A 12438-nucleotide genomic window follows, 5' to 3' on the forward strand; every position below is an offset into this window, starting at 1 on the left:
AAACAATTGATAATAATTTGGAACAATTGCATTTCGGGCCAACCTGACCCGTAGAAAAAACATGTTGTTTGACCTGAGTGCATTCTATCCCATTACCCGATCTGCCCGTTTTGCCATTTCTACTACCTACCATAATCTTTGCAAAAGCATAAACCGTAATGAAAACAATGAAACCTGTTGTTATCCCTCACAATTATCTCTCTTCCCTCCAACTTTGAGATGATCTTCACAGCTTCATGGCATTCCCTACACGCTCTTTAAGTTTTTCACCACTCGAATAATAGACCCTCGTTTACTAACAAGAAGAGCAAAAACAAACTGCCAACTTTGAGATGATATCCAGCTAGCCTAATCTTCTTTTGTAATTGCATCAATAGTTTTGTATATATCATTTGATCGTTCGTGTATTTTAATTGCTAATTACTTGTATTTTAATTACTCAAGTGATCAAGTTAGCTAGTATAACGGTGCTACATATATATAGACCGTTGTCCGTTGGGAACTGAAAACAATTGATCAGTAAATGTGACCAAAAAAATAAAAAAACAACAACAAATGTGACAAAAAACATAGTACAGAGTAACATATAGTGATATAAATAGCAAGCATTGCCAACCAACCAACAATAATACAGGTAATATATATAAAAGTTAATTACTGAAATGGTAGTACCTCACGTTCACGCCATATTACTGGTTTCATACCTTTCCTTTCGAAATTACGCTGATCATACCCAACGTATGCAAATCTCCACTCGGACCATACTGGAGGCTAACGCCGTCAGCTGGCCGTTAAAACCTCCCCCACGTGAGGGGTAAATATGTAATATCGCGTTTCCTAATTAATGAAATGGTACCTAACGTTTGCACGATATTGCTGGTTTCATACCTATATGTTTCTTAATTACCTAAATGGTACCTAATGTTTAGTTATTAATTTATTTATTTTTTTATTTTTTTTAATTTGTTTTATTTTTCTTTTATAAAAATTCTCCAAAACTTGTTATAATTTAATGAAAATAGTCAAAATACACTTTTAATCCACTCAAAAATAATACCAAATAGTTATTTCATAACAAAATATAAGTTTTAAAGTTCACGAATAACCAAAAATAGCAATAAAGTGTCATAAAACAATTTTTAAAAAATTTGCGAGGAAATTTTATTTTTTTTTGAAAAAAATCCGGAAATACCGCAATGGTAATACCAGAAATACAAGTCAGTACTTACTGCGACACGAAGCTTAAAGCAATGTTTCAAATACCGGCTGATATTTCTGGTATTCCTGGATATTTCTGGTATTACCATGCGGTATTTCCAAAATTTTTAAAAAAGAAATTTTTATTTTTTTAAAAAAATTATTTTTATGATACTTTATTACTATTTTTGGTTATTCGTGAACTTTAAAACTTATATTTTGTTATGAAATAACTATTTGGTATTATTTTTTAGTGGATTATAGATGCATTTTGACTATTTTCATTAAATTATAACAAGTTTTGGAGAATTTTTATTAAAGAAAAATAAAACAATTAAAAAAATATATAAAAAAATTAATAACTAAACATTATGTACCATTTAAGTAATTAAGAAACATATAGGTATCAAACCAGCAATATCATGCAAACGTTAGGTACCATTTCAGTAATTAGGAAACGCGATATTACATATTTACCCCTCACGTGCAAGTCACGTGGGGGAGGTTTTAACGGGCAGCTGACGGCGTTAGCCTTCGGTATGGTCCAAGTGGAGATTTGCATACGTTGGGTATGATCAGCGTAATTTCGAAAGGAAAGGTATGAAACCAGTAATATGGTGCAAACGTGAGGTACCATTTCAGTAATTAACTCTATATATAATGTAAATAATAACAATATAATGTGAGCAGAGATACAAAGTTCAGCGAATTGAAACATTATATATATGCTAAAAAGTTATATGACATGGACAAGTTCTCTAAGCATGGAATGTAAAAATTCATATAGCACATACTAATATTTATTAATTTTTATTTTAACCTCCTAAAGTTTCTATCTTTTAATTTTAACCCCAGATCAAAGTTTTCATTTTCATTTTTTTACACTAAACTTTTCAGTTCTCATGTTTTTATTAAACAACTTTCACACACTTACGGTTTTACTTATAAACATTTAGTTTTTGATAATTTCCATCCGTCTTTTTATATATATATATAACGTTTTCAATATATAATAACTTTTATTATCGTCACGTCTTACGTTCATGTAACATTTAAAACATATATATAATTATTGTTTATATTTTTATACTTTTTATTATTCTATTACAATTTTTTTTCATTGTAATTGATACATGTTTTGTTGTCTTTTTCCGAGGAAAGTTTTTATCTTTTAACTTTTAACCCACATCAAAGTTTTCGTTTTCATTTTTTTGACACTAAACTTTTAGGTTCTCATGTTTTCTTAAAACAACTTTCACACAGTTACGGTTTTACCATCAAACATTTGATCTTTGATTATTCTCATTAATCTTTTTATGTATATATATAACATTTTTAATATATGACAACTTTCATCATCGCTATGTCTAACGTTCATGTAAGCTTTAAAGTATTAATATAGTTATTGTTTATGTGCCTATACATCTTATTATTCCTTTTTTAAAAATAATTATTGTTATTACTACATACTTAGTTGTCTTTTTTAAGGTTTGGGTTCAAATATCGACATAAATTTGGGTCCAAAACTTTACCGTGTAAAATATATATACCGCAGCAACGCGCGGGTAAAAAGAAACTAGTTAAGGTTACTATGTTTATGAAACTGATCCGCGCCATCCTTCTTGTGGGGAGTATCCAATAAACTTTAAACTTGCACTTCAGTAAAGCCCTTAGACCATTTGTAAAGGTAAGTGAAAAAGGTAGGTGAAAAGGGTGAATGGTTAAGGGGTGTAGGTGATGAGTAAAGGTGATTGCGATCACCTAGGTAAAAAGACAAAATGTGGGGTTCACTTTTATTTTTATATATATATTTTCTTGTTTTCTTTTATTTTGATTGGATATAGAGTGAAAGATGGTAGAATATTGTGTTTTTAATTAAATAAAAATGGAAACCAAATGATAGGTAATTGTCAAGGAAAAAAGTAAAAGGTTAAAGAAATGAGAAGGTGATGCTGATATGGCAAGAAAAAGTATAGGTAAAAAGGTGAACGATTACGAATGGTCTTATAGTCACCAGTGAAATTAACCTTGATGTAACTGGTCTTGACAAAAACAAAAAAATTGAAAAGATAAGAAAGAAAAAAAACCATATCTCTATATACTATATTATAAAACAAATAAGTTTCTTTAACATTTTAATATTCAAACATTTCATCAAAATCAACTTACATCAATAATTTACATTACTCGTCACCACCACCACAACCAATCTTTGTCGCCGCCACTATTGCCACCATCGCTCGCCACCAACACCTGTCACCACCACCAACGTCGCGCCATTACATCACCACCGCCGCCGCTGTAATGCAATTAAGAGGGACCTTTGACCGTTACTTTTCGGGATTATAGTTTTTTATGCTTATTTTGCCTTATAAAAACTAGTTTAAAAGTGTTTAGATAAGCTTTTAAGCTCTTTTTGATAAGCTATTATTATGAGTATAACTTTGTAAGCTTCTATTGAAAAGGTTTCCTACATAAGACAATAAGTCAATCCAAACACACAAGAACAAATAATTTATAAGTTAAGCTAATTTTTTAGAAAAACAACATAACCAAAATTTGAAAATCTAGGTCAAACACCTCCCAATTTAAATAATAGTATTAGATTGAATTAATGATAATTAAATATAATTTTGATTTTTGAATAATTTAAGAAAAATGATGTCTGAAACTGATGATTAGCAAATCCCTACTAAAAGAATAAGAACTAAGAAGCAAGAAAATTACCTTGGACCATAGATCTGTCGGGATTGGATGGGCTGACGTAACGACCTAACAGGGCCATTCTTGCGGAAACAACGATCAGTCTCGACAACAATTGACTATACATTATAATTAGTTATTATTTTCTCTTATGATGAAACCGATTTTGAAGATTCTAAGTTTTTATGACCAAGTTTTCTCAAATTTAATTTCTAAATATTTATTTTACTTTTAAAGATTTTCTTGGGAAATATGAGTAATTTTTCTCATACGGTTTCTAAACATTAATTTTATTTTCTAAAGATTTGATCGAAAGAAGTATAAGCTTATGATTGTTTTACGTGGTGGTGGATGCTATGGAAACATAGGAACGATAGTTGTCTTTAACGGGAGTTCCACCTCAAGTGTCAATGTTTTTAACTCTATAGTTTCTATTTCTTTTTTCTGGATTAATTGTCGTAACAAGAAGGAAACACTAGATTGATCCTTTTGGCAAATTAGCCCCTCGTATCTGATGTAACTTTGATTTTTCTTTCGGCTTCATGCTGAAAGAGTTTATATTAATATAATATCTCTGTTAAAAAAAAAAAGAGAAAATTTCAGCCCAATTACATCATATCTCTAATTCATATTTGAAACCCAGTTAAGTTACGTTCATTATATGTGTGTACATTAACTAATTTGCTTAATGAAATTAAACTCTTCTTTTTTTTGTAAGTAACAAGTGCATAAGTATGTCTATTTAGATATAGTTAAAACTTATATGTTGCTTTTATTCTAATAAATCCTAGGGCCCAATCATTTGTAAAGGAATCGAAGTACACACTTTATATTATTATGTATAGTGAACTATATAATTGTCTAAAGTGGGTGCGAACGGTGAAAATATGATGTAACACAGGGCCAAAAAATTACCATATGGTGGTTTTGATTGACGTGTGGGGTGTTTTTCAGGTTGTTAAGCTCATGAAAAGAGTAGAGTTGTGCTTTTTGCCAATAAATATAGTTAAGAAATGAAAGATTAAGGCCAAGAGCTAAAAGACATGCACTGGCATAGAGTAAGACTTTGATGTGGGTAAGTTAATAAACAAAATTAAGTTGGGGGAATGTTGGAATCTATAATTAGTTTAAGATTGAGGGATACAATGTGTAAATAGTAATAGAGAACGGTGTGTATATTCAGGAAAAGAGGCCAACAATTTGGTCCTTCTCATAGCCATTCTGAGATAACCGCTAGAAATAGTATAAATAAAAACATGTTAACATATATTTTATAGAATTCTTTACTAATTATTTAAGGAAATATTAACAATACAAAACCTTTTACAAATCTCAACTTATACAGAACGATATTAATCCATAACGATATTAATCCATACATGACAAATGATCATGAACATCTTAACTAATTATACGATTCATATATCAAATCATAATTATCAATTCTTAGTATTGTTGGTTTATGTATAAGTATCTTAACAGGTCTCATAACATGCCCTAATAGGTCCAAACTTACGAATCTTACCTATTAATCTAGGTCAAACACGAAACCTGTTAAAAACATGTAACACAAGTTTCGTATCAAAATTGTCCGACCAAACTGTAGAGGATATCAAGAGTTTGTGGGACGAAGGTTATCTTAAATCCATCTTGTTTACATATTCAACACAGATAAATCTCATTGTCATTGATAAGAAGAAGCTAAAGTCATTACTCATTACTAATATCATGACGATGATTAGCATCACGTACTACCATCGATCTGGAATAATGTGCACAGTTTACAAAAGAATGTGATATAAAACGATAAGACCATTTGTTTTGAAGGTATTAATATAACTAACATTATTGCAAAACTTATAATTTTAATTTCAGATCAAAAACTAACTCATGAATTTTATTGAAACCAATACAATTATTTTAATCACGTTAAATAACATGGTCCCTAAATATCTAGTAGCAAGACCCATTACTTGATAATGTAGAGAGATAGAGAAACAATTGAACTAAGTCAAGCTAGCTAACTAGCATTTATATTTTATACTAGCAAGCATTGCTACATTAAAAAAAATTATTATTAGTAGCTAGGTTACGTTGTTATCAAACGAACGGGCCATCATGGCTACTTAGCTTCTTGAGGAAAGTAGCTAATACACCTTCTCCTCCTCTATGATCTTGTGTGTGTCCGTTCTTGAAGAAAGTGGTCACTGCCTCATGAACTTTCGCGAATGCCTCATCAATTTTTTTCGACCCTGACCACCCCTTATACATCTGGCTTTCGAATAAGCTTTGAAGCAGCACATATGTTGCAATCAATATTATACCATCAGCATCGATCCATTCGATCTCCTTATTAATTATTAATTATATAATTTTTATCTCCGATGATTCAAACTGATTACTCGTAATTTTCAAGATTCTTTCGACCCTTTTATAACCAAATTTTGTCTCAGGTTTCTTGGGGGATAATTTTCTAAATGTTTTCTTGGGGAATAATTTTTTTTTTTTTTAGGATTTCCAAATTCCAAATATATTTACTATGAGTATTTTTTTTAGTTTTAATTTTTTCAGTCTGGCCCAACAAGGATTGGTTTTTTATTCCTCTTTAAGCCCAATTACGTTTTTACTTCATATATTTCAACTAAGATCGTATACAGGTGTTAAAAGTATTAAGTTTTTGTTATAAATTATAATATAATCTTCTTATATTACTAAAAAAAATATATGATAGTTTTTAATAACTTATCGACCAATCACATCACCCAATTTTCTCACATTGACTTTTTAATTTATATTTTTTCCATCACTAATTTTACGCATTTTAACCAATAATTAGTATATAACAAATTAAGAATAATAAATATTGTATATCCATTTTTTTTTCCGATTTAGTTGGTATTCGACATCAGGGAAACCTCACTGTATAATGGTGAAGCCTTGCACGTACCCTAGAAAACGAGATGGTGACCATGGGTCGTTACATGTATTTGGATGAAAAAAACCCAAGACTTGTCATCCATAAAGATCAAATTCAAGACATTTGATAAAACCTGAGATGCTTCTAACCAGTTTGACTAACTCTTTCATTCTTAGGTATGTTTAAAAGTTCGAATGATTTATCGACCTTTCATTTAATTATGTAATTTCAAGCATTTGACATAAAATATTTCATGATGATATATAGCTCATTATCTTCTCCAAAAATGTTATCAAACATTGTTTTCATCATTCATTTTTATTTTCCACGTCAAATATTCCGTTTTCCACATCACAAAACACGTATAGTATGGCCACCAACAAGGACCATCATATTATTAAATGTTTGAAAGTCATTACAAACTTCGAAAAAAATGTCAAAAGACTATCCGGTGTGGTCGTTCACACACCTAACCATGATAGTGGAATAGTAGAAAAATCCAAATGACATAAACGTGATTTTAAAGAAATATTAATCACTTTATATACACACAAATCCCCTAACCCAAAATCATCAATTTAATTTTCTTCAAAAACTTATGATATATACACTCATGGCAGCTAATGATGATGCTCAAAACTTGTTTGATCAATTTGATACTTACTGGTTTACACACCAAATTTTCAAGAAAACCCAAAATAACCCATTTCCCCAAACCCACATAAACAACCAAGAATCTATAGTTGAAACAGATCATAAAAATTTTGATTCCATGAAGCAGCTGCAAAGTAGTGATTCTCCAAATTCTGTGCTGAATTTTTATTCTCCAAAGCTAGAAACCATCTTTTCAGGAAAAGAATCTAGAGAAATTCTACTAAAAGAAGAAAAGGAGCCGGTAGAAGTGAAAATGAAAAAAGCATTACCAAAAGAAAGAAAGAAAAATACTAGTAGTAGCAAAAAAAGCAAGAGCCTATCAGAGTTAGAATTTGAAGAGCTTAAAGGTTTTATGGATTTGGGTTTCATGTTTTCTGAAGAAGATAAAGATTCAAAGTTGGTTTCAATCATTCCTGGGTTGCAAAGATTAGGAAAGTTGGATTCTAATAAAGAGGATGATGATGTTGTTTCTTCATCATCAAGGCCTTATCTTTCTGAAGCATGGGATAATTATGAGTTTGACAACAAAAGGGAATTAATAAGAATTCCAGCTTTTGGTAATGAAGTAGAGATTAAGGATCAGCTTAAATGTTGGGCTCATTCTGTTGCTGCTTCTGTTGTTAGATGACATATATCATTAACTACTACTAGAACATGTTTTTGCATTTGGCTTTTTTTTTTGTGACTAGTTATGTATGGTCATTTGTTTTCATGTCCTTCTTTTGTTGTTGATGGGATTATGTTATCTTGATAATGTATATATGGCTTGTGTATTATTACAAATTGTAAACTGGAAGTATGCATCATGAGTCATGACATCTTTTAAGTTATTTGTACAAGACCTCAAGGTCAAGCAGTGGTGGATAGAAGAGGAAAGAATAAAAGAAGATTTTATTAGTTGTTTTTCGAATATATATATATATATAGAATGGTCGTGAAAGAACATATATGCTAATTTTATTATATGTTGTTATTTGTTAGTGGTACTAATAAAATTTATAAAATCACTGATCACAACATTTGTTCGTTAGGTTTAATTTTTAGCATAACTTTTTTTTTTTTTATGAATACATAAAAACTGTTTTAATAATATAATCAATTATTAAAAACAATGACTAATAACCAACACGGTATATAATAAAATTATTAATTAAAATTCATTATATCGGTTAATAAATTTTGAAAAGAAAAAAAAAGTATTGGTGAATTGGTTCCACAGTGAGTTGGTGCTTGTGTAGACAAGGACAAAAATCGGTTTTTCAAGAATCGGAACTACAATCGGTTCTAGTCAGTGAATATGGAATCGGTTTTGATTAAGAACCGGAACCGGTTCGTAACCAATTTTGGTTAACTTTGATCAGTTTTCTTTTTCTAGGAACCGGAAATGAACCGATTTGGAATTGGTAAGGAAATGATTTTTGAAACTGAAAAATGGAACCGGTTCTAAACTAACAGTTCTTCAAAAACCAAATTTTTTCGTTCCGGTTACGGTTTTTTTTTTATCTGTTTTTGAGGATCCGATTATTTTGCCATGTCTAACTTAGTGGCACTGGTAGGACTTGGGAGTTTTAGAGTGGTGCATGGCCCACTTATTTGTACATGTATGATGTATCTGAGTTACCTGATCTTTACAACTCGTTGGAGCCCATTTTCCAAACATTTCAATATTAGAGTCGGTTTAATTACATTTCAATATTTCATATTTACTTTCATATAAAAATTTGTAAAAGTTAAAAACTTCACTTTTTTTTGGACTTTTCTCAAACTCAAAACCCCACATTTACACAACGTCTTATCCAACTTTCATCTTTTATCATTTTTTTTTTCAACGTCACATCATATTTTTCTTATTTTTTATTTCTAGAAAATTTTATCACCATTTCTTAAGTATCTTATAATATCTTTAAAAAAATCATTTTTCTAAACCTTTTTTATTCCTTGAAGCCTTTACCCCAAACTCAGCTCATCATTTTATTTTTTTTTAATTTCTAAGAGAAAATATTAGAATATTTTTTCGAGAAAATATCTCTGGAAAATCCTTTGTCAACCAAGGCCTAACAATATACTAATATACGTTGTTGACTCATTGGTAAGGTCTTTGACTTTGAGGAAATGCACCAGGGTTTAAATTTCACTTCTTACATTTATAGGAGTGGATTATTCGGGGGGTTTTCGAGAGTTTCTATGTGTGGTTCAAGCACCGCATACTGCCCGATTGGATGCTATTGTAGTGTTTCGAATGCTAACTACTAACTAATATAAAAAAAATAGCAATAGTAAGAATATATGGAAACATTATGCTACGTGATTTACGAAAACAAAGGATGGCAATATTAAGAATATGGAAACATTACTTAATGATAGATTATCAGTTTTTTCTAAATGAAATTATATATATAGAGAGAGAGATATGATTGTATATCGATCAAGTAATCCATCGAACAATAGTAAAAAAGTTTTGTTTAGAATTTGGTGTTTCAAGTTTTTTGTCAGTAGTTTCTCAACAATAAATTAATTAATGACTGCTTCTTCATCCAGTATTGTGATCAAGGTTTGAGGATGCAAACACCAACTGGTGATGCATCTAATGTTGATGGTCAGCTGCAGGGTGTGAATTCTGAATCATCAACTGTCAAAGGGATCAACTCTAGTGGATCAAGTGGAAGCACTTCTACTCCCCTTGAATTGATACCTACAGCACCATCCTCTTCTCCTATGGTTACTGAGGTCATAAAGCAGAGGACTGCAGATTCAGATCAGATTTCCACCTCTATGGCTAGTCAGAAGGTGCACACTCCTACCGATGGTTCATCAGATGTGAATTCTGAATTGTTAACTCTTACTGACAATAGGATTTCAGTGAACTGTGAAGCTGAAAGTTCAAACTCAAAGAAGACAGATAAGCAGGTTCAGAAAGTGACTAACGGTATGACCTCTTCTAGAAAAAAATTGGGCTTAAACTCACACAATCTGAATCTGCCTCCTATAATGAAGAACCTGAACTAGTTCCTCGGAATCATTTGATGGCTTCTGGAAACATTTTCATCAAGGTCCCAGACCCTGAAGCTGCATCTGCTGATTCAGATCCTACTGATCAGGATACAGGTGTTCCCAATGACTCGGTGATTAGCGATAATGGTCAAGTATCAAGCACTATGGCTACTCGTTCTCCTACTGAAGTGGCTGCTATGTCTTCGTTTTCTGATTCCACAGAAGTGGAAACTGCTTCGACTTCTCTTCCAGTGGGACCCGTGGTTTCTTCAGGTTTCTATCCTTCGCTGGGATTACATCCCGAATCGATGAGATCACCTACCATGGATTTTTCTGTAATGTCATCTAGGTTGGTTAGAGGTGCACCACCACCAAGTGATGATAAGGAGCAAAAGCTTTTGAAGTATTTGAAAAAGATCGGATTCAAGAAACTGGATTTAAACAGGAAAATCTTGAGGATGAACGATTATGATCTGGAGAAATCGATTGATGATCTTTGTTGCGCTTTAGAATGGGAACCAATGCTTGAGAACCTGCAGGAAATGGTTAGGATTTGTAGTGTTTATCATATTTGCTTTTAAGCTTCGATAAGTTGTGTTCTTTCAGATGTTTAATTGATGAGTGACATGTTTAATTAATAGGGGTTCGTGGATGAGAAAACCAACAGGAGGCTTTTGGAGAAGAACGATGGAAGCATCACTCTTACAGTCATGGATCTCATAAATGAAAAGGCGCTTAATCCAACTCGTACGTAGTCTTTGAAGTAATGAATATCTAGATACATATATAAAGAACCTATAGTCTATAGAGAAGATTTAGCTGTGCGTTTATAGTTGCTTGTTCTGAACTTCATGTGGTGTGATGCGGATCTGTGTTTATATGGCAAATAATGATGTTTAGCTATATAACCATTTGTCTTGGTTTGTTTATAGTTGCGTTTATAGTTGCTTGTTCTTGGTTTGTTTGACATTTTGACCTATTTGTCTTGTTGGTTATGGACCATGCTTACACTTTGGGCACATTCTCATCACTATTATCCCATCAAGTGATTGGTCATAGCATCGTTGGTCTCGTTTTATACGTTATTATGATCAATATATGTGGATTAGTACTTGATTTTTTGTGCAGATCAGTCATGTCATGAAAAAACTTATTAATTGTACTAAAAATAATTGCAAGTTCTGTAATACTTATGGAGAGATATCTGCAAGCATTCATGAGGGCATGGATGTAGATGAGTCTCATGATCTTATAGATGTATTTATAGAAACTAATACGTACAGATACAACAAGTAACATATATTCAATTTGAACTTGATTATGTATATATTACACTTGATAGTAACATGATTGACATAGCACATGCTATCCGAGTTGTGATTCATGTATCAAAAGCTTGACAACTATGTTGTAATTAAAGATCTAGAGACGGGTAAAGTGAATTGTGAGTTTGTGACTGAACTCCTAATGTTCTGATATACAAGCCTTAATCTCCAGAAATACATTTGCCACATCGGTATTGAATCTTAAGATTTGACTTAGATTTGTGTCTAAGAAAAACATCTGATCATTGGTACATATAACACCTTAGAGGCGTAGATACTTGTAATAACGGCTACCAATGTAATCAACCATACAGTTTTGATCGTTTTATAAACGTTATTGTTTGCTAGCTGTTTGTTATAGCTCATTACCTGATATTGCCTAACAGATCTGTAGCATCACTCATGTGTAATACGATATGAAATTACCTAGGCACGTGTAGTTCTACTTTTGCATTATAACAACTATTATACTTATAAGTGAACTAGTTTGGTGTGACAGATTGCCGCCTAGATTATGCATTGCTCATAACTACAACATATGTAACTCTACTTCCAAAATATGCCTAAAAATAGTTAAATACACTTTGAATTACTGACACATGACGAAATCACACTGCAGGCACTTTCTAAAAACAACAGAGTCACACATAT

At 31.5% G+C, this 12438-nt stretch overlaps 2 protein-coding genes across 2 annotated transcripts; both read left to right on the forward strand.

Moving 5' to 3' along the window:
- The first annotated feature begins 7239 nt into the window (after window positions 1-7239).
- LOC122589751 lies at window positions 7240-8368 on the forward strand. Its single transcript, XM_043762080.1, has one exon. The coding sequence runs from the start codon at window positions 7416-7418 to the stop codon at window positions 8097-8099; it is 684 nt and encodes a 227-aa protein (XP_043618015.1). The 5' UTR covers window positions 7240-7415; the 3' UTR covers window positions 8100-8368.
- A 1457-nt stretch (window positions 8369-9825) lies between these two features.
- On the forward strand, window positions 9826-11391 carry LOC122589754 (protein JOKA2-like). The gene is made up of 2 exons (XM_043762081.1): window positions 9826-11007; window positions 11104-11391. Exons 1-2 carry the CDS (start codon window positions 10495-10497, stop codon window positions 11215-11217), a joined length of 627 nt encoding a protein of 208 aa, XP_043618016.1. The 5' UTR covers window positions 9826-10494; the 3' UTR covers window positions 11218-11391.
- Window positions 11392-12438: the final 1047 nt, after the last annotated feature.

The sequence above is a fragment of the Erigeron canadensis genome, chromosome 2 (assembly GCF_010389155.1).
Source record: "Erigeron canadensis isolate Cc75 chromosome 2, C_canadensis_v1, whole genome shotgun sequence".
Lineage (NCBI taxonomy): Eukaryota > Viridiplantae > Streptophyta > Magnoliopsida > Asterales > Asteraceae > Erigeron > Erigeron canadensis.